The sequence below is a fragment of the Sceloporus occidentalis genome, unplaced genomic scaffold (genome assembly GCF_023333645.1).
Source record: "Sceloporus occidentalis isolate IW3139 unplaced genomic scaffold, rSceOcc1.0.p SCAF_10, whole genome shotgun sequence".
In the NCBI taxonomy this organism is placed as follows: Eukaryota; Metazoa; Chordata; class Lepidosauria; order Squamata; family Phrynosomatidae; genus Sceloporus; species Sceloporus occidentalis.
The window spans coordinates 29,969,841-29,995,210 of record NW_028316990.1 but is presented as its reverse complement, the minus strand read 5'-3'; the positions used below and the strand labels follow the sequence as shown (position 1 = coordinate 29,995,210).

Sequence of the window (25,370 nt, the reverse complement as noted above, 5' to 3'; positions counted from 1 at the left end):
ATGTACTCCAAATGAAATATGTTAAGACATGAGCTCAGACTGGCCGAACTATGAAGCTGTTCTTAAAGATGTACCATATTCTCTTATTTGAAGCATGCCCCTGGTGTTCCCCGTATCTTGGTTGGAAACCGCCTTCATCTGGCCTTTAAGAGGCAGGTGCCAACAGAACAGGCCCGGTCCTATGCTGAGAAAAACTGTATGACATTCTTTGAGGTCAGCCCGTTGTGCAACTTCAATGTGATCGAGTCCTTTACAGAGCTGTCTCGCATTGTGCTTATGAGGCATGGCATGGAGAAGATCTGGAGGCCCAACAGAGGTGAGTAAGCCCCGGCTTCTTTGCTTCTGCCTTCCAGATGCAAGCTGTGAGTGTGCCAGCTGTCCAATCCTTTTTCTGGGATTTCAGGACAAGGGTGCATAGCAGTTCCATTGTTGCTTCTTGAACACAACAATGTATGTGAAATGTACTGTGAGTTAATTAGCTAAGTGATGAATTGCTCCTGAATATTAATTACAGTAGCTGAATGATGACAAATAAACAGACAACTCTCACCTCTGAAAAAAAAGTGTAATGTTCCAATCAACTTGTAAATAAAGATTAGTCCCTCATCATCTCATTTTCACCAAACTCTTATGAATGTCTTGTATTTGCTTTGTACTGTTCTCTAAAGAGTTAGCTCCAATTTACATGCTTGACTTTCTTTATTGTTATTATCATCATCATCTACATCAGAATATGTAGATGATGATGATGTAGATGTTAGAAGGGACCATATAGTCCATTTCCTGCTATGGAGGACACAACATCAAAGTACTCCCAAGAGGTAGTCAAAAGACTGCCAAAGAAAGGGAATCCAAGGCAGTCTGTTTCACTATGGAACAGCTATTAGTTGATGTTCAGTATTGGAATTTTCATTTCTTGGAAACTATTTGTCTCAGTTCCTTGCGTTCCTTCCCTGGAAAAGACAATTCAGCTTCTGCTTGTTTTGCAAGAGTTTGTTCTTTCTTTCTTTCTTTCTTTCTTTCTTTCTTTCTTCCATCATTTTGTACCTTTTCCTGATCTGTTATACACCTTATTGTCCTACATAGTTTTCACATTGCCTAAAGAGATTTGACCCTCCCAACTTCCACTTAATCCCCTATTTATTTATTTTTAGACGATTCTTATCTTTTTCATTGCTAGGTGATTATATTGTACTTACACTAAAGCTGATTTCTTTTTACTGTGCTGTGTTCACTGTTCCTACATAGCTGATGTCTGAGTGGGTGCTTTAGCCTCAGTCTCCCAAGTTCTGGTCCATCACTCTAACCACTACACCACAAGGGAGGTGACAGTATGTTCCCTTGGCTGTTATTTTTGAACCTGATATTTTACCTGCAACAAGTTTGCAAAAGTCCCTTTGACTCATAAAAAGCAACACCTCCTTTCTGTTACATCATGTGGGAACAATAATTCTCTGTGGTCTCTGTGACTCAAACAAAGGGGTTATCCTGTGCCTGTGCAGTGCATCTTCCAGAACCTTCTAGAGGGTTATGGAAGCATTTTGGCGGTAGCTCTGTCCACCCCCAGTAGTTCTATATAGGGGCTTCTCAAAGTGAAAAGTATCAGCTATTCATCTCTCTTTTGAACTGGCCCAAAGGACCCTCCAGCTAAAATTTGAATCCATTACACATTGGGTCTTAAATTTTTGCTTTCTTGACCAGGGTACTGCTTGAGGACATTTGCCGTGCAGCTACTTAGTCATAGCTAATGACTCTTATAATTTATTGCAGAGTGATTTGAAGTCTTGAGCTGATACTGCCTTTGAGCAATCTGTACTTTATTCTTCTACATCTTTAGTGATGTTTCAGAAAAATTCTGTCTTCTGAAACTTAATTTTATATTGTGTATTGACATTTAAGATTTCTTCTATCTTTTGAAACCTATTATAGATTGATACAAGCTTGTATGGATAGGGAGAGGGTGATATGCTCATATTTGATGTGTTGAATTGATTTGATGTTTAGCAAACTTATTTGTTTGCAATCGCACTTCTGCTTTTTACTTGTGTAGCTTGCTAGTCTCCATTTGTGTGAGTCACAGACCACAGAAGAGGTGGTTTTTTGAGTAGTCATCTGTGAACGCACACAACCCTGGCCATCTTCCCGTCATCATGTCTTGCCTGTCCTTTGGATTTCTGCATCAGCATCCATGGAACTGGTAGTTTTGGCAGGAAGGGCCCTATTTAGGGGTGCTGGAGATGGGCAGAGCTACCATAAAAACACTTGTGTAATGTTCTAGAAAGTTTCAGAAGATGCATTGTGCATACACAGGATAGCCCATTTGGTTGAGTTCACAGATGACCACTTGAAGAACCACAGTTACAGGTATACAACCTGTCCTTCCTGCTGTTCTGCTTTGCATACCTTAGCTTACTTTTAGTGCCACATCCTCCAGGTTCCCCATATTGAGCTTGAGGAGTTCTACTCTGTCTCTGCTTTGAGGATCTGAAACATTATTTCTGAGGTATGAATAGGATGCTTCCCAGCCCCTGAAGTCTGCTTCAGATCTGCATTGCAACCTTTTTGATAAGCAATCTTAGCTTAGCTCCATTAGTTCTAATGGAATCTGTCTCTTCATATAAGACTGCTTTTCTCAAAAAGCTTCATAGTACTTAACAAACATAAATCTCATCTTCCCATCTCTGTGTCTTCAACACACAGGGACTGTGCAGCTCTGCCTGACTGACATGGAACATTCATTTGTTGCTCAAATTCTGTCTTGGCCCTCCTGGCAGGAGCAGCTATAGCTGTCACAGCTGCAGAATACAACACAGAGACTATAACTGGCCTTCTGCTTCTTCCTTCAGTTCATTCTTCTTTAAGTCAGCATCCAGTACAGATTTTGGGGTCTTTAGAAAGCACTGCTTAGCCTTAGGAAACGAGGTATTCTATTCCATCTTTGTCAGTCACTTCCTAAAGCCTGGTTTTTGCAGAAGCTCATGGAAAATAAACATATAATGAGATGCCTTATATTGAGCCAGATCAGGGATCATCAGGTCCAGTAGAAGTGCTTGGCAGAACTAGCTGCTCTCTCTTTCCATGAGATGCAGTATACCACTATTGCCAGAAGGTGGCATGGTAAACTTTCTGCAGAAGAGAGCGTCTTTTACTTCAAAGGTGTGAGCCTGCTCAGGTTGAGATAAAAGGAAAACCCCTTCTCCATCCATATGCAATGGTAGCTGGTAGCTTTCTCTCTTATCCTCTACCTTGGGGCAGGTAGATCAAAACAAAATGTTTAGAGTGAGGCAGATCTCTTTATTACCTTCACTCTGAGACTAACTGCTAGGTTTCTGCAAGTACTCAGGCAATGAAGGATGCTAGGTGAGAGAAGGATAAATTAGAACAAGAAGACCTCAGTCTCCATATGACAGAAGTCTAGCTTTCCTCAAATGGTGGAGCATAGAAAGCTGGTTTGATTTGGTTTATCTTTTTAAACAAGCAGGTCTCTCAGCCCCTTTGAAGCTGATCACAGATTTCAGTGGCTCTTACAACCATATTCAGGTGCAGGATTAGTTATTTCTGATAGCTGTTTGGCTCCCTGCATGAAACCTGCTTAGTGCCTTTAACTGAAGCAAGGAAGCTGAGTACTCCTTCCCCCGCACCCATGGCTCCATCAAAACAAGTATGCTCCACTTCAGAGCAGATGTTTAGTCTTTTACACTTTGCTTGGAGAGAAGCACAAGACCATGGGTTCTCATAGTGTGAGCCAGTTTCACTCATAAGGTCTCAGTCCAGCTGTGGGAAGGGGTCAGAGTTCAGGACTATTTGCCTCAGGTTGCCAGGGCATGTACACTTGTCAACCTGGAATGTGTTCTGTTCCAAGGCATCCGGCATGTCTGCTCACCTCTAGACCAGGCCTGTCCCCCTCTCATTGAATTTTCAGGCAGGGAAGCCCTCTTCCCATTTTAATTGCAGTCTTGGGGGTTTTGTCTGGCAAGGAATTGATATGCAGCATGTCTTCTGCAGACATGACTTAGCCAGCCAGCCAGCCTTCCTGCCAGCCAATTGTGGAGAAGCATTAATTACATTGACAATGGCCCAAGAAACCTGATTAATACACAAGAATTTGTGTGGAGAAGATGCAGGTCCATTCCCAGCTCTCAAAATCTCCTTAGGCAAGTCACTCAGTCTCTAGCTTCAGTTCCCAAACTGTGAAAGGGGAAGAAAGACCTGTACTCCCAAATAGGGCTATTTTCAAAGAACAGAATAAGTGTTTGGGAAGTTTTACAGACTGATTACATGGAAAGCATAGAGGCAGAGCCTAGTGCAGAACAGTTGTTTTCCACTGTTATATGTATAAGACTGCTTTTCTCAAAAAAGCTTCATAGTGCTTAACAAACATAAACCTCATCTTCTACATTTGGCTTTAAAAGAAAAATAAAATGTCTGGTGCTCAATAATTCAACCTGTGGTGAAAAAACCAGCAGTTCCACCTTGGCCATATAGACAAACACAGCATCCTGGTTGGAGAGGTAGAGAGGTAGTCTAATCATATTGAGCACTTAGAGCAACTTTTGCTTCTGATCTGTTAGCTGGTTATTTCCCTCTGTGAACTGAAAGCAGGTCCCAGAATTCTTTGACACGATGACAGTTTGCCATGTAAATAGGCATCTGTGCCACCTGCAAAATATGCTTTTTAAAATTAAATGAAATGTGATTTATTAAGTAGTCCTACCTTCCTTTTTATTTTAAAAGCATTAAAGATGACTTATGACATGAAATAACAATTTATAACAATAAAATATAATGGCTGGCATTCTGTTAGCGATACATACAGGTCCCTCAGCCTCTAACTCTTGCCACTGTCCATCTTATGCCTGCATAATCTGATCACAGATTTCAGTAGCTCTTGCAAGTCCACCTTATGCCTGCATGCATCTTTTTATAATCCTTGCAGAGCTTGCTATTCTCCTTCACGTACTCCAGTGACCAAAGCCCTTTTCCCCCAGGACATGCCACTGAGCCACTCCAAGCCCCCGTGGCCATTTTTTGTGTCTTGCAGAGAGCAGGGGTGGTCAGAGGAGTGTCTGGCTGTGTCCTCATATACAGACGTCGAATGGTTGCATCATCCACTGATACCTCCAGAGGACCCCAGTGGATCTCAATATATGATGTAGTTAGTTTGGATCTGGCTACAGAGACATGGGCAGACACTTCTCCAGTCCCCTCCCTCTGCTCCCCGCCATCACAGGATGGCCACAAGGAGAGGTGAAGTGCCTCAATAGGAAGTCTGGAGCTGTAGCATGGTTCTGGGTGCAGAATTATTACACTATGCTCTGCCATACACTGCTCTGGGCCAATGAATGCTAAGTGGATTGAAAAATCAGACTCACAGTACCAAGATAATGTAACAAGATCCTGATACTGGAGGAAGAAAAAAATGTATCTGTGCTGGTATACCTTTTGAAGTATTTGTTCAGTTGAATTGCAGTGGAACACTAACAAAAGACATTTGATAACCAGGAACTGAATGAAGAATGGGCTTGCATCAACCCCACATGCTATTACCAGTGGATAAAGCTGCATGAAAATTAATATTTTGGAGGCATAGCCTATTGGGATGTTCTCTTTTTACTGTAGTTGTACTTACTGTTTCATTACAACGGGATCTTATAGCACTTTTGAAACTATGTAGAAGAAGTTGCAGCATAAGCTTTTTCACTCCATGCATCCAAGGAAATAGACCAACTCTATGAAAGCTTATGCTACAATGTCTTCTACGTAATTAGTCTCAAAGGTGCTACAAGATCCCCTTGCATACTGATATTCTAGACTAACACTGCTATGTCTCTGAAATTCACTTTCTAATTGTGTACCTTTTCTATCCTGCCTAGTGTTCAGTCTGCAAGATCTCTGCTGCCGTGCCATTGTTTCCTGCACACCCGTCCACCTTATAGACAAGCTGCCCCTTCCTGTCACCATCAAAAGCCACTTGAAGTCCTTCTCCATGGCTAATGGCATGAATGCAGTGATGATGCATGGCCGCTCATACTCCTTAGCCAGCGGGGGCAGTGGGAGCAGTAGCAAAGGCAATAGCCTGAAGCGCTCCAAGTCAATCCGTCCGCCACAGAGCCCACCACAGAACTGCTCACGGAACAACTGCAAGATCTCTTAGCCAGTCAGCGCTGGGGCATATCTCCTCCAGCCACACAACCCCTGCACCTGGTCACCAATGTACAGATGTTTACACACACGTAACTTGTTCCTCTGTCACTCTGATGGTGATGCCTATCGGACTGGAAAAGAGTTTCTGGACCATCATTAGTCTGGCAGGATTCCACATGGGAAGAGCAGGTCATATGCCAAGCCACTCTAGCCAGTGTGCAGGAAGTCTTTCCCTTGCACTGCTCTGAAGAGGTGGCTGCATGGCTGTCTCAAGGAAACAACTCATCCTCATCCTGAGGGTAGAGGTAGGGAGAGATGGGACTTTGTGCTGTAACTTTAACCTTTGGGCTCCAAAGTGGATTGCTGGTGCTACAAAGAACTCTGATCTCCTTTCAAACAGGCAGACAAAGAAACAGGGGCCAGGATTGGGCAAATTCAACTCAGGTGGAGTCCTGCCTTTATCCAACAAAGACTATGGATGGCTGGGGGGCCTTTGGAAGCAGGCCACTTGAAATATTTATCCACTTATTTATAAAGGAATTATCTCACTACTTTTAAAAGTACTCCCACAATGTCCCCCTTCCTGCATTTTTTTTAAAAGAAAAGCTTTGGGGAGGGAGTTATACCCTGATGTAAATATAAGCACGGGCCTTGAACCCTGGGCTAATTGAAGTAGGAGAGGAGTTGGCAGTGGTCAAGAGGTGAAATGATCAAACGCTCTTGGGAATTGTATAAGAGATACAGGGTTGGCTTTTTTTTCTCTTTCAGTTTTTAAAATTCTGTTCGTGAAAAGAGGAAATGTTTTATTTTCTTTTTGAACAAAAGTTTGCAGACATTCCTTATAGTAAGTGCATGGCTCAAATGGACAGCAAGGATGAGGTTTTGAATGGTATTGTGGATGGTGGGGGCTAGAGAGTTCTGAGCACATCTGGGATTGGTTAATAACTGTTCCAAGGGGTTGCACTGGAGCCCTCCCTGCTTCCAAGAACCCTAAGGCAAACATGGGCCTGTCCCAAATCTCAAAAGATCTTGGCTGGGAAAAAAGGAGATAACATCACAAAAAGCTGCTCTTTTATGGCTTGACATAAATGCTAGGCTTTGAGGCGCACAGTGATTCCTAGCTCAGTTTCTCTTACAGCATGCTCTCTTACTGGATAGACATAATTGCATGTTGTGTGACACTGTTGTGTGGCAGTCAGAGCTCACTTTCTGGCTCTGATCCTATCATACTACTAAACAGACCTCTCTATATGCTTCCTCAGAGGGGCATAGGAATCCCAGTAATCTAATGAATACAATTTCTATTGCTCTTTGCTTTTCACAGATCAGCTTTGTCACCCAATATTAAATGCAGAAGACCTCCTAATAACAGTTGTAGGAACAGACCCCTTGAGGTGAGAAACAGATGAGACTGGGCCACCAAATCTGTAACTGAGATGGTCGCAGTACAGTTGTACATCAATTAAGAATTGAGCTGAGCATCTTCCTTTGATGCCCTGTCAATCCATGCAGGTATCTCATAGCCTCAATCCTAGTTGCAGCTTTTTGGGGGAAATGGGTTTGTCTGTAGTCTTGCTTCTTGGTTCTAAAGGCTTTTGGAGTCTCCTGAACTAGTATTAATGTTCCTCAGACAGAATTTTCAACTCTGGTTGGAATTTTATGTAGCACTTGCATGTCTGTCTGCAAACCTTAGTGGGAAATGCCTTTCAGTCTATGTTAACTTAAAGAGAGGTGCTTGACAGGAAATGAAGTAAAAGTGGATAGGGGACCAAAGTGCAGTCACCTGTCTTTAGTGATACAGCTTATGAATGGCATTGTGGGCTCTTTGTCGTCTGGTTTTTTCTCTACTTTTGACCTGGTAAGTGTCTTTTCAAAGGTGACTTGCCACATCAGTAGCCACTCCCCTGGCTAAGATTGGTTGCCCAGTGTATTGTGGGTAGGAATGGGTAGTATGACGCTGCTAGATGCTCACGGCACAGCTGACCACCCATTTTGTTCAGGAACTTCTGACAGACGTCTGGCTGGCAAGGCTGCATCTTATTGACTGCTCCAAGATTGCTTGGCAGGAAGGGTAAGCCAAGCCCTGCCACTGGCATGAGCTCAAACAGGGTGGCGGGGACAGGTCAAGGGCAGGGGAAAGCCTTTGGCGGCATCTCATCGGACTGGGAACAAAGCTGAAGCCAAATCCAGGCCAGGAGCATGGAAGCTTTGAGATTTGCAGGGCATGTCTGCACAGCCTTGGCCACCTGTTGCCACTTGCTCAAAATGGAGTGGAAGACAATCACTGACTCAACTGCCTGGCATTCTGGGGATGTGCAGTGAACAGGTGATCTAGGAAGCAGGCTGGACAGCCATATTTCCACCCTGGTTTTAAAATAGCCTCTTCCCAAAACAGCTCTAGAATGTGCATTGTGTTTTTCTGAAGAATTACAGGGAGCACCCTCCTCTTGCTTGCTTGACAGGCTGTAGATCTTCCCTATTGTCTCTCCAGCACCTGATATAGCTTCTGTGTGCTTTGTTGGAATATTTTTCTTACTGGGGAGCAGAAGATGCTGCTGCACATCGAGAACCCGTTTTCAGCAACCCATACTTGTTCTCCTTTGCTGTTTAGTTGAACATGCCTAATTCCAGCCTCACCTAAACGTCTGTCTTGATATTTTTTTTCACTCCGTTTTAATCCTAGCAAGTTCTTTGGAATGAGATGCCCTGGCATGTCCGCCGGTCACACAGCTGAACTCGTGTACCTTATTTTATTAATGTTCAACTCAAAAGAATGTGATATCAAACACTAAAAAGTAGCTGCTGTCAAACACTCATACCATTCCTGTTTTTAATTCCTTTGTACAGTAAACGGCGTTCAAACTAATGGTTTTGATATAAATTAAAAAAGAGAGACTTGTTTTAAAATCTCCCTGCAGGCTGTGGAAGTTGTCAGTGACAAGCAAATGAGCTCTCCAAGGGATGTTGCTGAAGGACAGAGGGAGGGCAGCGGAGAAGAGGGAGGGGGAGGCTTCAGTGTGGATTTAAGGGGATTAAGGGGGATTGTGGTGATGGGATATTCCCAGGAGGGAGCGGTGGAAAGCACTTTGCTAACTGCCTCATTTGAAAGGAACAGGCATCTGGCCATGGACTGAAGGTTTGGATCAAAGCGGAATGCTTTCTTCACACTTGTGTGAATTGAGAATCTCCACTCTGTGCCAAGGGAGCCAAGCATTTGCTTGCCACTCCATAGATCTCTTCTGCGGGTGTTTTTTTTAAACCACACTTAAGCTTTTTAGAAAGTAAGAACCTTAAGATTTATATCCTCTCTTAGTTCCCTCGTGGAACTCAAGATAGTGCCCAAGCGGTTGCAAGGGTTGAACAAATCCAGACCAGTTGAGGCTCAGCATGGCCATGCCTGACTGCTTATGAACAATATCATTCTGGGTTTTGTTTTGTTTTAAATAAATACGGAACAGACACAACAGACCTTCAGAACAAGAGATATCAGATCTTTACTAACATGTATTAAGACAATATTCACTTACCGTATATACTCGACTATAAGTCGACCTCATGTATAAATTAAGGGTAAAATTTAGGGGCATGTAACAAAGGATGTAAAGGATGACACAAAGGAAAATGATGCCAAAGAACTTATAAAATTCTGGCAGGCATAACTGTTTGTGCTCATCCTAAAGGCTGGATGGATGAGAGAGTAGAGGGGATCCATGCTTTTAAACACTTACCTTTTACCACTCTAGTTAGAGAAAGGGGATTTCTCCATATATATAGAGAGAGAGGAGAGAGAGAGTACTTAAGTTGACCCATGGATAAGTCAACTAGGGTTTTTGGGTCAAATTTTTGACTAAAATTTCTAGACTTATGCATGAGTTTATACAGTATCTCATAGAATATAGTGTGTACATTTGAACTTTTAAGGCTAAGTCTGAATATCTTGCCTGTTCAGTATAGGTATGCTTCATGGTTGCGGAGCTTAAGCAAAATATACAGCTTTTGCTTATCCTAAAAAAGGAAGGTGAATCCAGTTTTGGGCTATCCAGCAGACGGGCTCAGCCTGAACTAATAGTTGTAAATCCCCTGTCCAAGTTTTGGGTGCCCTCAAGCTAGTTACACGCCACTTGGATCCCTTTCCATCTGCAACATAAGTTAATAACTTAAGCATTCTGATGATACAGAGTTCCATACGTTAAGTGCTGTGTGTGTGTATTGCGTATAGGAGAGAGTGGTTTCTTTGCAACACTTTCTGGAATTTTAATACGTAGTTAGACTGGCCATAGTAAAATGTTCCACATCTTCAGAAATTAGTTCTGAATTCCATACCCCTTTCCTAACTTCTAATAATTGGCTATGGTTATTGCCATGAGAGTACATAGCTTTTTGTGTGGTTGTGGACTATGTGGCCATGTTCTAGAAGAGTTTGTTCCTGGCATTTCTCTGAAGATGCCAGCTACAGATGATGGCGAAATGTCAGGAATAAACTCTTCCAGAATATGGCCACATAGCTTGAAAACCCCACAAAAAACTATGGATGCTAGCCATGAAAGCCTTCAACTTTACAGAATCCATAGTGTTCACATGTAATTACTGTTTTGTCTAGAAGCTGAAGATTTTTAGTGCAATCACAAGAAGAAGACTTGGAAGATTGTTGCTGGTTTTTTCCAAACTTTTTCCAAACAACTTTCTTGTTACATCCAAACTTAAACTTTTGATAGATGGCATTTTCCAGCGATGGAGCCAGAGACACCCTCATACAGGCTGTGCCTTCTTCATCACTCCAATAGGCAGTAAGTAGACTTTGAGAGAATTACCAGCACGGGACCAATGCCCCATATCCCTCAGTCTAGTTTCTGCCTCTGCTTCAAGTAGACAATTCTCAGCCTCACTCCATGAATCAACTCCAGTCTTTCTTTGTCCTTTTACCTTCACTACCTTTAGCTCTATTACAGTGGGCCATTGGTATCTGCTGTGGTTTGGTTCCAGGACCTAATGTAAGTACCAAAATCTCTGGATGCTCAAGTCCCATTATATGCAATGGCATAGTAAAATTGTGTCTAGCTCCCACACATCTGCCTCTGGGACTGGGGAGACTTGAGTCCCATGTGGCTCTCAGCCACAAACAGAAGGCGGCCAGGGCAGAACAGGGGAGTCTCATTTCTCGGCGGTTGTGGGGGGAAATGCCTCAAAGACAATACTGTGTTTGGCATAAAATGGAATTATGGTTCAGTTTTAAAACAGAAGCAAAACTCCAAAATACTTCTGGTCCCAAGCATTTTGGAAAAGGGAGACTCAACCTGCAGTACACACCTATCTTTTTTGTAGCTGCAGTAATGGCAAGGAGGAACACAGCTTTGTACATACAACAATAAGCTATGGTTTAATGTTACACCCAGAAGTCTCATGTGTCCTAATCAAGCTGATGCTCTATGCAGAGTTTATTTGACTCATGCTCCCTGCAGTCTGTCTTGCAGAAAATTACAGGTGGGTCCAAGATGTCCTTTTAGATACTGTCTTCAAAGCTGGTACCAAGATACAACCTCCTTTCCCTTGTTGTTTAAAATCCATATATTGCACATGAACTTTTAAAAAATTCCCATACTTTTGGGGTAAGCCTAACTGCCACCGACACATTTCTGACTATCTGACCTCTTTTGTGAGCTGAGGACAAGAGGCACAGTGGCCATTCTGGGGATTCGCAATACTTTCGCCTTCCAAGCTGCTCTTCAGGACTTAGGTAGCAAGTGGGGAGGAAGCCAAGACGGTGGTTGCATCATAGAGATGCCCCCCCTTACGTACGTGATTTCTTTTAAAAAAGGAAAACAGAAATGGGAAAGAATAAGCAAACATGTCGATGCTGCCCTCACTGTTTCAGGAAGGGCCCAGGACACCCTCACTCACCCCGGGGAGCCTATTCAAAGGAGCTGGTGTGATTTCAGGTGCAATTCAGAAACAAACAATGGGAGCAGATGACCGATCGCTTGTGCAGGACATTCTGTTTCTAGGCAGATGTCCTTGCAATGGAAGGGGTGAGGGGAGAGATCTGAGACAAAACTACTACACTTCTCCACAGCGCCTTTCGTCTTGGTACAACTCCCAATCATAGTTTCCCTGCCTCATTGCTTTGGCATCAAAACAGATCTGCCAATACACATTTCCACATCACGCCAATCCTTTGCACAGTTTCTTATGCACAGACACCAGCTCTCTGTAAGAACGCTGCTACAGAGCAACCCATTGCAGTTTCCTCCAAAATCATGAGGATTCCTATTGAGTGTCGGAAGTCTTGGCTGATAATGTAAATGCACCAATCTATAAGCACAAGTATAAATGTAAGCACTTAAAAGCCAACAGGTATCCTGTTGTTTGCAGTAAAGCTGCAGGTCAGTACCAAGATGTTTGAAAGGTTTGTGCTGTGGGATGAATCGCCCTTCTCCAAAATGCTTGAGACCAGAAGTGTTTCGGATTTTGGAAGATTGTGGCCCAAACACTGCCTCTAAAGCCGACTGCTGTGTAAATGGACACACAGCACAGAGCAAAGGTAGAAACACAGAAATCCTTTAAGGGTAGAATTCAAAGATAGATCACTCAGTGAGCTTGAGCAAGCCACACTCTCTCAACCTCAAAGGAATTGGCAAACCCAGTTCCTAAGAAAACCCCATGATAGGGTCACCAAAAGTCAAAAATGTCTTGGAGGCACACAACAAGAAGAGCAAACCATCTGCAAAGCCATACATCTTTGTCTAGATCCCAGACAGCCATCAGAGGAGAGAATCCTGAGTCAAGTGGAGCAAAGCATACAATATCGAACAAGACAAGTTCCAAGGAGAAAGAGTCATTAATCCGCTTTGGGCAACAGACTGTATACAGTATCATCTAATTCCAACCACGGTTGTGCATTTTGAACTGGGCAGTCTCTGGGACAGTGGGTAGGGTGGAGGTGCGTGCATGCATGCGTGCATGTGTGTGCATGTATGGAGGTGCATGTATGTATGCATGTATGGAGGTGCATGTATGTATGCATGCATGGGCGCATGAGCAAACTGGCCTCTGACTAGCTTCTTGTGCCATTGCTGCTCTCCTTTGAGGAGCAGAGCAAGCCTCCTGGCTCCTGGGTCAAAGGGTGATGGCAGAGGTCACTGGAGAGGCTCTTGGATCAAATACCAGAGGCAAACTCACTTCCTGCGCTTTTTTGGTGGGCCCCTCTCCCTCTCCAGCATGGTCTGTTGCTATTAAGCACAAAGGTTGCTGTCAGCTCCCTTGATCCTGCCTTTTTCGCTTTTGATCTCTGTGGCATGGATGGGAGGCATCCCAGGATTGCATGTGGGGATTTGGGGAGGGGAAGCGGGCGAAGCAGGCAGGGTGCGGAAGGACAGGCTGCGCATTTGTCCAAACACATTGCCCTGCGTTTCTGTGATCATGAAGTCTTTTAAATGGGGGAATAGGCCAGATGGGAAGGGGAAGGTTGTCCTGGGAGTGGGGGAAGGAAGAGTTTAATTACTCCCTTGGAGAGAAACCATATTCCCTCATATTTTGTCTATGTTGTTGTTGTTGCGTGCCTCCAAGTCATTTTTGACTTGTGGTGACCCTATGGCAAACTTATCGTAGGGTTTTCATGGCAAGTTTCTGCAGAGGGGGGTTGCCATTGCCATCTTCTATGGCTGAGAGAGTGTGACTTGCCCAAGTTCTATATCATGCTCTTTTGTTGACTCTAACTGCTTTCCCTGCCAAATCTCTGTACCCATTTGGCCTCAGAAATTCCATAATGTTAAGTATCCCTTGATAGCCAGTGTGGCATAGTGGTTTGAGTGTTGACCTACACATCTGGAGACCAGGGTTTGATTCCCAACTCGGCAATGAAACCCACTGGGTGATCTTGGGCAAGTCATATGCTCTCAGCCTCAGGGGAAGCCAATGGCAAACCTCCTCTGAACAAATCTTGCCATAAAAACCCCATGACATGTTTGCCTTAGGGTCGCCGTAAGTCAGAAATGACTTGACGCCATACAACACAGAGAGATATCCAAAGCAGAGCTTGGGAAAGTTACTACTTTTGGGCTACATGTCCTAGGATCCCACAGCCAAGAGAGGACTGTAATCCAAAGCAGTAGCTTTTCCAAGCTTTTCCCAGGTGTGTAGTGCGGACTGTGTATATTTTACAATGACCAGTTCACCTACAAAATCTACATTCAGTAGGACAATTTATCGTCTCAATAAATCTGATTTCCAACCCCAGTATAAAGAGATTTTTTTACTTCCACTTCATCTTCCTCTTCTTAAACAAGAGCATTTGACAGGATCAAATCATTAGGAAGAGTTAGGCGGTCACCTCAGTCAATAGATTTTGGACAGGCAATGGTTAGTTAGTTAGATTATTGTCGTATTTTGAGTGCCAGGGATCGGGAGAGGAGTTTGTGGGATTTTCTGCCTCCTGTGCCAAAATAACTTGGCCAACTTAGGATTGTGTGCCTTAAATTGGATGGGTTCGGGGCGGGGGGGATATATACCATTTGCTGCCCTGTGTCAGACAACAAAGTGCCTTGGGACAGCCCTGGAGCCTGGTGCCAAATAGTGGTTTCGGGGCATCAACATTCTCCTTCAGATTAAGAAACACTGTGCCTCTGAACTCAAGCCCACTGCAGGGATTCATTTCCAGCATCAAAAGTGAGTTTACATTTCTCTTAAGACAAAAATCCATTCCAGATCTTATCACCCAAGCTTGTCTTAATTTAGAGCAGCCTAATTTAGAACCGGGGAAGTTTTAGTCAGTTCTTGTTATCATTGCATAAATTGGAATCAGAAACCCTTGCTCCTCTCTCGCAGCTTGCCCAGAGATTTACCAGCAGATTCCAATCTGCTTTTTGTGTGCTTCTGCCAGAGTCAGTGCATAGCCAGGTGGGGAGATGGCACAGGGCAGGCTCCTTTGCTCCTTGTTAGCTGGCTTCTTTGTTTTTGCATTGAGGTTAGACTCAGTATAAAATTTTGTACCCATCACACTGCTACAAAAAGCAAGCAGTCTGGATAGGCAAGTTGGCACATTATCACACAAATAGTAGTGGTTTGAGAGTGTTAGACAATGACTCCGGAGACCAGGGTTCAGATCCTAGCTTGGCCATGGAAACCCACTGGGTGACCATGAGCAAGTCACACTCTCTCAGCCTCAGAGGATGGCAATAGCAAACCACTTCTGAAGAAACTGGCCAAGAAAACCTTGTAAACTGCCTTAGGGTTGCCATAAAGCAGAAACTACTTGAAGATACATAACAACAACAACAAAGATCTGGCCCATGGCGACAATTAATCTGAAACCTCCACTAAAATGAAACAGAACACAACAATTCACATCTATGAAGTGTATGCTAGAGAAGTTCCCAGTTGGTGTCATTTGCAGATTTTCTGCCTCGGACATTAAAATCGATTACTTTAGTTATGGCCCACCTTTTCCTGAGACGGACTAAGACCACACATAATCAAATACATGCAAAAGTTTTAGATTAAAAGAATATTAGAATCACTGAATTATAGATTTGGGAGAGGACACAACGGCCTTCTAATCCAGCTGCCAGCCATGCAACAATCCACTACTAAAGCACTCGTGAAACATGCCTACCTTATCGCTGTTGAAAGACCTCCAAAAAGGGGAAATCCACTATTACCAGGGACAAAATGTAGGGCAAATTCGAGACCAAACTGTGGGACAACTGCAGGACAAAACTCAGCCCAAAATGTAGGACATTTAAGGTCCTCCGTTTTTCTTCAATGTCCTACATTTTGGGCTGAGTTTTGTCCTGCAGTTGTCCTACAGTTTGGTTTAGAATGTATTCCACATTTTGTCCCTGGTAATAGTGGACAGTTATGGCAACCCTAAGTCTGCTCCATGGTTAAACAGCTCTTATTGTCAATAAATTCTTCCTAATCTTTTTCTTCTTGCAGTTTTAATCCACTGTCTTTGCATCCCAGTCTCTGGAACATCAGAAAACAAAACCATACAATCAGAGACCATAGAGTCAGAAGGAACCACAAGAGCCTTATTGTCCAACTCCCAGCGATGCAGGAATACACAAATACAACAACCTTAAAAGTTGACTGTCCACCTTCTGCTTGAAAACCTCCAAAGATAGAGAGTCCATTACTTGCCAAGGCAGTCTATTAGATTGTTGAATAACTCTTACATTTAAAAAAGTTCTTCTTAGTGTTTAGGTGGAATCTCTTGTAATCTGAATCCATTGGTTCATGTTCTTTTGTCTGGAGCAGCAGAAAAGAACCTTGCCTCCACTTGACATCCCTTCAGTTATTTAAAGACGGCTATCGGTTCATCTTAGAATCCTCATAAGTCTGAGATGACTTGGAGGAACAACAAATCATGTCACCTCTCAGTCTCCTCTTTACTAAGCCAAGCATAGCCTGCTCCCCGAGTCATTCCTCATGAGGTTTGGTTTCCAGACCTTTGATCATTTTGGTTACTCTTCTGAGCATGTTCCAGATTGTCAATATTCTTCCAGAACTATGAGGCCCAAAAATTTATTTGGTCAGCATTTTTGGCTGTCGTTGTTCCTTGGGTCAACCTTGACCTTTTGAACATTGGTCCCAAAACCTAAATAGTCTGCCTTATCCAAAATGCTTGGGACCAGAAGTGTTTTGGATTTCAGACTCCCCCCCCCCCCCCCAGATTTTGGAATATTTGCATATACATAATGAGATTATCTTCAAGATGGGACCCAAGTCTAAACATAAAATTCATTTCATGTATTACACTGTATAAAGGTAGTGTTATACATAATATTTCAAATAATTTTGTGCATGAAGCAAAGTTTGTGTACACTGAACCATTCTGGATTATTTTGGCATTCGGGATAAGGGAGACTCCACCTGCACCCAGATTCCTTCTTATTGCTCATCCCAAGCGGAGTAGGGAACATGTGGCCTTACAGATGTATTGGCCAAGAGCTTGGGTAAAAGGTGGACCCATGTATCTGACCATTCTGGAGCTTTTAGAATGGGCAGTGGATAAAAATGTATTCAGTGGCACACTCAAGGCAGGACTCTTGGACAGACGTCTTGACAGTCTACTTTGTAGAACAAGCAGTGGAGCTCCAAACACAGCTAACTGGACAGAAATGCAGACATGCTAATTTTGAAGTCGGTGAAGTAAAGCACTTTGCTGTCTCCATGTTGGCACCCTGATTCTGGAATGCTCACCCTTGAGAAGTATGCCTCATGCCAACCTGGCTGGCATTTCGGCGCCAGGCTAAGACTAACGGTATCTGTTTACCCACGCCTTGATAAATCAACCATCAGAGCATATGACTAAATCTCTGATTTGTATCTGATGTGCTATATTGTTAATATATTGTTAATATATTAATACATCTGGTGTGCTAATATGATATATTAATATGATATATAAATATATTTACAATATATTAAAATATAGCAGATCAGATATAGATATACACCTATGTCATTACCTCCCTGGGATTTTTATGACACAGGATTTTAAAAAAATACATAATTTAAATGAAATTAAATCAATTAAAAGTAGGGGCATATAAGACCATGGCTGCGTCTCGACTGCAGAAGTAAGGCAGTGGGACAAAACATTTACTGCCATGGCTCAATAATATGGAATTCTGGGATTTGTAGTTGTTGAGACAGGGAAGGCTAACTATCTCACAAAACTACAAATCTCAGGCTTCTGTAGGATGGAGCCATTGCCATTAAATTGGTGTCAAACTGCATCATTTTTGCAGCGCATATGCAGCTGATGTGTAGAAAGTGGACTAAAGCGCATGACCTCCCAAAAAACATATCAAGTCTCCAAGCAATTTAGGGCTTCTTTTATCACCACAATTTCTTGAATTTAGACCAGAAGCAAATTAGCTGCTAGACAGAAAATTCTTCAGGTCATAGGAGTGGCAAATCCACTGCAGAGCCGGACCACTTTCTTTCAGAGCTTCAACACAAGGAAAGCTCCTAGTAAACTTGGAGCAGCAATACAATCAGAAGTGGATTCCCTACCCTCATGGTGACAGCTCTACTAGCCATCTCTCTCTGCAAAAGTGCCTATCTTCCAAGGGCAGTGCCATTCTGGAGTTTCAGTGGTTCATATAAGTCAGCTGGAGGGTACTTTGGAGGCTTGCAGAATGAGGAAGGCAATTCCAACCTCTGCAACGACAACTAAAGACATACACAAGTGTAAGATTGACTTATGCCTCTGGATGCCACTAACTGGATGCCAGCCTCTGTGTCCATAACACACCTAGCCTAACCTGAGCTTCCAGGGTGAGTCCAGGTATGCCCTCAAACTGTTAGCCTACATCTTCAGTGAGAATGTAACCCCATCCAGCACACACTGAATTCCTATCACCAGATCTGCCTTTTCATAGAGTCATAGAATCTTAGCGTTGGAAGGGATCACAAGAGTCATATAGTCCAGTCCCCTGCCAGGTAGGAATACACAACCAAAGCACTAAAGATGCCAATCCAATCTCTGTTTAAAGACTTCCAAAGAAGGAGATTATGCTCCCCTTTGAGGCGGACTATTCCACTATCAACCAGCTCTTACTGTCAGGGAGAAGTTCTTCATTATGTTTAGGTGGAATCTCTTTCCTTGTAGTTTCAATCCATTGCTCTGTGTCCTAGTCTCTCGATCAGAAGAAAACAACCTTGATCCTTCTTCAATATGACACAATTTCAAATATTTAAATGTCGCCAGGCTAAACATACCCAACTCCCCATCAGTCGTTCCTCATAATGCTTGATTTTTGAGACCTCTGATCGTCTAGGGTCCACCCTTCTTTGGACACATTTCAGCTTGTCAATATCCTTAGAATCATAGAGACGGAAGACAACACAAGGGCCATCCAGTCCAACCCCATTCTGCCATGCAGGAACTCTCAATCAAAGCATCACTGATAGATGGCTATCCAGCCTCTGTTTAAAGACCCACCCACCCCCAAAAAAGGAGACTCCACCAAAGGAGTGTGTTCCACTGTCAACCAGCTCTTACTGTCAGGAGGTTCCTCCTAATGTTGAGGTAGAATCTCTTTTCTTGTAGCTTGCATCTATTGCTCTGGGTGCCATTCTCTGGAGCAGCAAGAAACAAGCTTGCTCCATCCTCAGTATGACATCCCTTCTTGAACTGTGGCACCCAAAACTGCACTCAGTATTCTCAGTGATGTGACCAAAGCAGAACAAAGTGCCACTGCTCCTTCCTTTATCTGGACACTACTCCTCTTGATGCAACCCAGAACTGCATTGGCTTTTTTGGCTGCCGTGTCACACTGTTGACTCATAGTTAGCTTGTGGTCTGCTGTCACCTAGATCCTTTTCACATGTACTGCTTTTCAAACCTGGTGCCACCATCCTATATTTTCATTTTTCCTTTCTAGGTGTAATACCTAGCATTTACTTACCCCAGCTGGAAATTATTTTGTTAGTTTTGTTAGCTCTCCAATCTGTCAAGATGGTTTACAATTCTCATCTTGTCTTCCAGGATATTAGGTATCTCCTCTAATTTGGTGTCATCGGGAAATTTGATTATCATGCGACCTACTCCATCATCGAAGTCACTGATAAAGATGTTGAACAACACTGGGCAGAACTTTGAGGTGACCCACTAGTCACTTCTTTGCAGGATGAAGAACCATCATTGGTGAGCACTCTCTCTGTTTAGTTCATCAACCAGTTGCAGAACTATCTAACTGTAACACGGTCTAGTGCACAGTCCACCAGGTTGCATGCAAGAATATCATGGGGCGCCTTGTCAAAACCCTTATTGAAATCAGGATATACCACATACGTAGCACTCCCCTGATCTATGAAGCATGTAAAAAGAGGTAAAATTAGTTTGGCATGGCTTGTTTTTGAGAAACTCATGCTGGCTCTTAGTAACACATTTATGCTTTCTAAGCATACACAGACTGTTATTTGTCTAGTGTAGAACCTTTCCTGGTATCAGCATCAAACTGGCTTGTCGGTAGTTTCTCGGGTCCTATTTTTTTTGTCCTTTTTGAAGATGGGGACAACATTTGTCCTCCTCTAATCTTCTGTGACCTTTTCTGCCCTCCAAGAATTCTCAAAGATTCTTGACAGTGGCTCTAAGATTACATCTGCATGTTCCTTTAGTACTCTTGGATGCAGTTCATCAAATCCAAAATAGCTGATCCCCTTGACTGCTTCCTCCACCTTTTTGTACGATGAAATTGTCCACAAGACTGGAGAGGAATTTGTTGGACCTTACGCTCTTGGCAGAGCATGGCATCCAACAAATTGGCAGTTGGAGTCTTCCATTCCTACTCTCTAATTGTAGAAGAACATGACAAACTGTACAACCCGTGGCTCTTCCACTACTTTGCCACCCTCTCCCAGTATCTGCCATACGAGGTAAACTCCTCACTGTGCCTAAAATGTAAGGCAGTCCTACTAGAGACACACATGGGCCAAGAAGACTCAATACATTTTTGTGGTTGTTATTATGTGCCTTATGGCAACCTTAAGGTGAACCTAGCATGGGGTTTTCTTGGCATGTTTCTTCAGAGGAAGTTTGCCATTGCCATCCTCTGAGGCTGAGAGAGTGTGACTTGCCCAAGGTCACCCAGCGGCTGGGCCAGGATTCAAACCCTGGTCTCCAGAGTCCAACGCTCAACCAACTACACCATGCAATACATTTTTAGCATACCGCAAATAGACAACAGCAGAGTTACGTGGGATCTCACTGTTGCATGGCAGATGGTCCATTGGCCACCCCACATGGCCAGCTAGCTCTCCTCCCACCAAGTCCAAAGTGAACACGAGAGGAGGCTGTGGGTATCTTTGAGGGGCTGTACTGGGACCCCTACTTATCCAACCTCTGGGAAAGTGCAACTGCTTGCACCACTCATTTGTACACCAGCGTATTGCCCTGACAGGATTCCAACCATGGTTTGAAATTATATAAAGCAGGACAAGGGTTAGGAATTGAATGTCGAGAGGGTGAAGAGGAGAAGAGACCCAAGGGTAGAAACCCACTGAGCCCAAATGCCTGTTCTACACAATTAAAATACTCCTCATTCCAGTCAATTAGAATGTGATCTAGTCACATGCGATTCACAGGGGTTCCGACTTTTTGCAACAACCTCCCCCTGAAAAGCTCCTGCTTCACATGGATTTGGATGGCTGCACATTTTTGGCAAAGGGAGGGTGAATAAGATGTGAATTTGCACAGGAAAGTGAAGACAATTAAGCATCAATGCAAATGTGCAAAAATGTGCAGCACCAATATGCACACTTGAATGTAGATTAGCCCCCAAATCCATTGGAACGGGCAGTGTCACCTACTTGGGACAAGAAGGGACCACGAAATCTGGGGAAGCCTGTGGCTGCTAAGCCTCCCAAGTGCTGTGATGGAAAAAGGAAACGAAAACAAAAGCCTTGCATGAGGCACTGCAAGGAACAGTTGGTCGAGCTAAAATAAATCCCCATGGAGAATTGTGTGCTGGCTGTTGCTAGGAAAGGTTATCAACCATCCGATAGCTGCAGTGTACCTGTGCCATGTTCCAGCCAGAGAATCGGGGAAGTCTATGAGCCTTATCACACGTGAAACTGGAGCTCCAATGTGAAGAGCTTCCGTAGCGAGGGTGAAGTGGGGTCACTGTTGACTACATTTTTGTCATTTCTTGCACAGTTATTCACTTCTTGTGAGTCACTCTTTGACAGAGAAGGCTAAAATCCTTGTAAAGCTATAAATCCCAGGATTCCATAGGATGAAGCTACAGCACTTAAAGTGGCATCAAACAGCATTATTTCTACAGAGCAGATGCATCCCAAGGGAAGATGGAAAGGGAAGTCTGAAGGATGGGATCCTTTAATTCACTATGTCAGAATTGTGCATGTGTACCTGGTCAACTTATGGGGACCCCATGAATTCATAGGGTTTTCTTGAAGGAATACACAAAGGTGGTTTTACCAGTCCCTTCCTCTGAAATATAGCCTACAGCACCTGGGATTTGTTGTTGCTCTCTTCTCCAAGTACTGATCAGGGCTTGGCCTGCTTAGCTTCGAAGATCAGATGGGATTGGATGACTTTAGAGTACATAGGCTGATGCGAGTTTTGTAGTTCAGCAACATCTGGAGGACCATGCATTTCTCATTCCTGACCTAAAAATACATATTTTGGTTAAATAAAAAGTGAGCTGCTTTGGATGCCAGGCTCTGTACCAGCTCCCACTTGTAATTCAACATTGCAAGGAGAGAGCATTCTATCCAGAGCATCCCTAACAGCTGCCTGGATAAATTCCCAGGCTCAGAAATAGGGTTTTTTGCAAGGCTTTGTTGTCCGGGGCAAGACACAGAATCATTTACGAGGGGCTTGACCCCTGCAGGCTTCCTTGTTGGTGGCTTGAACTGGCACACCTCACTTCATGACTTTGCAGATGGGCTGTTCCTTCCTCTGAAATTGGGCTTGCCAGCACTTTGAGCCATAAACAGGCCTAAAGAATTGCCTTCCAGGAAGAAAAGCCCACCTTGTCTAGCAGTCTGTTGATAACAAGCGGACAGATGCCTCTGGTAATTTACGTGTCACGCCTGCAGCTGTCAGCTGTTCCTTTAGTACTCAATATATACAGACTTCAGAGTTACACATTTTTGCCTCTGCACACAGGTACTGTTTTCCAGCGGAGTAATGTAGGTTTAACACAGCGGAGCATCAATGGGGGATGAAGTGAAAGCATCATCTGCCGCAGCTGCCAGGGTAATTCAGAGCCAGACCCCATTTGCACTATGAAAAGAATCCGGGGTGAATCCTTGGTGTTCACACACGTCCTGAATGCACTCTCTGCACTTTTGGGGGGAGCTGGCCAAAAAACCCACTTAACCCGGGATATTCGATACTGGTTTTTTCTTTCATGAACGAGCCGCATCAATCGGCATCATTTGCAGTGTGAATACACTTCCGAATAGATTCGGATCATTCAGTATCATTAAAGGGAGGGAGAAAAACCCCTCTTTTTTCGTTCCTTTCCTTATAAATATGTCCAGATACCAACAAATACCAAGTGCTGTGGGCTATCTGAGAAAGGAACTGGCTGAAAACCACCACTGAGCATCCCTTGCCTAAGAAAAACCTAGGAAATTTGTGGGGTCACCATATGTTGACAGGTGACTTGAAGGCCCAGAAGCACACAAGATCTGAACTTGGTTCCTTTCCCCCAAATGTCGCAGGCTGGAACTTCCAGAGCATAAAAAGAGGTGCCTTTTTGGACTGTCACTCCCAGGGTCCCCACATGCAAGACTTTGGTCCCTTTTCTCCAAATGCTGCAGGCTAGAACTTCTAGAGCATAAGAAAGGGGCCTATTTGGACTGTCACTTTCAGAATCCCCACACACAAAACTTAGGTCCCTTTCCCTCAAATGCTGTGTGCTGGAACTTTCAAAGCATACAAACAAGGTGCCTTTTTGGACTGTCATTCCCAGGATCCCCACACGCAAGACTTTGGTCCCTTTCCCTAAAATGCTGTAGGCTGGAACTTCCAGCGCATGAGGAAAGATGCCTTTTTGGACTCTGCTGGCTGCAGGATCCTGGGAGTGGCCATCCAAAAAGAACCAATACATAGGGAGATCTTGGCCTCAATCCTACTTACAGATAAATCGGTGTGCAATCCGAATCAATGGATCGATTCAACAGCGAAGCGTGATTCCCACTACATTTTCTCCCTTTAAAATAATCCACTTGTGGTTCACATTCATGCATGAATCGATTCAAAATGTACCCGCTCCAGCCAGCCAAAGGGCAAATTTAAATCGATTCTGATCCGCATCTGGTTCACACTTGCGCAGCATCGATTTATCAAAAAAGACGCGGAAAACAATACGCATCGAAAAGACACGGGTTAAATGGTCTGGTGCATGGCCCCTTCATCGAATTGCTTCAGTGATCCAATTTCAGTAGGAACCAGGGTAATTTGAACCGGTTCAAACCAAACTGCGATCCGGTTTAAAAGGTAGCGGGAATGAGGCTCTTGTAGCACAAGAGATCTTGTAGCACCTCGTCTCAAAGGTGCTACAAGATTTCTCTACGTACTGATTCTATACCTTGCCTGTATCTTTGAGTCCATAAAGAAGAATTGCCCCCAAGCCCAGAAGGATGGCCAAGGAATCCCAGATGCTGATGGCTCTATTTTGGAGGAAGGAACTGGTCAAACCACCTCCGAACCTTCCTTGCCTAAGGAATAACATTTCTTCTGAAATGCATGGGGGTCACCTCAGATACATCTGAGGAAGTAGGCTTAAGTCTATGAAAGCTCACGCTACCAACTTCTTACTTTAGTTTGTCTCAAAGGTGCCGCAAGATCTCTCTACATATTATTTCTACACTCTAGATGCATCCAGAGATGTTTCTTCTGTCCATGAGGTACAGTCCAAAAGAGATGTCATCTGCACAAGACTCATTGTAATGGATAGATGAAACACAAGAGCACAATGAGTTGTGCGCAGAAGAATTGTCCAGTGGAAGGACAGCAAGCAGGGGAGAGGCATGCGTAAGTCAACAGATACCCCCCACACCCCAAGGGAATGATCCAAGTGTGTCCCAGCCTTCAAGGCCTGGTTCGGTTGGCCTTGCTTTGCAGTGGACAAGAGGCCTTGAGGTGTACTCTCATCCTGAAAGAATTCCCCCCACGCCAAGGGTCTCTCTCTGGCTCTTTCTCTCTCAGAAGGCACAAGGCTCTACTCCAGGATTCTTTCTCTCCCCCCTTCTTTGATCTCCTCCTAGTGTTTGCCCAGTCGATCAACCCAGACAGGGTTAGCGTCTGAGGTCAGTCTCTTTTCCATTCCAAACTCCCAGACACATTGGGGAGGAGATTCAGGTTACAAACCCCCCTCCTCGCCTCCCTAGCAGCTTTATAACTCTCTTTAGCCCTGGCCAAGGGCTGGGATTTGCCTCTGGATGCTCCCAACCATTGCCTTCCTCCAAGTCCAGAAGAGTCTCCTTTCTAGACTTAAGACACTTTTTGCGTTTTGCGCTCCTTTTGATCCAACTATTGTTTTTGTTTTCCCCGCAAAGAGGGTTGGAATTTGGAAAGAGCAAGAAAGAAGAAGTCAGCTTGTGGTGTGGAAAGGTGGGGCTGAAGACCCAACTTGGATGAAGCCCCACAGTTGGAAAGATCTCCAGGACCCCTTTGCTTGGAGGATGTTTTGTCGGGGAAGGCCTTTTGGATCTGGGGGGCTGAGGATGCAGAACAGACACTAGGCATC

General features: G+C 43.9%; 1 protein-coding gene across 2 annotated transcripts in view; it reads left to right on the top strand.

Moving 5' to 3' along the window:
* The window catches only part of RAB40C (RAB40C, member RAS oncogene family), a 47,965-nt gene extending 39,007 nt beyond the window's left edge, over nt 1–8,958 (top strand). For both annotated transcript variants that reach the window (XM_089539913.1, XM_089539914.1), the window contains exons 6-7: nt 94–316; nt 5,874–8,958. In XM_089539913.1, the coding sequence (XP_089396039.1) occupies nt 94–316; nt 5,874–6,154 (504 nt within the window). In that variant the 3' untranslated portion in view covers nt 6,155–8,958. The remainder of the gene's footprint in view (nt 1–93; nt 317–5,873) is intronic.
* The last annotated feature ends 16,412 nt before the right edge of the window (nt 8,959–25,370 follow it).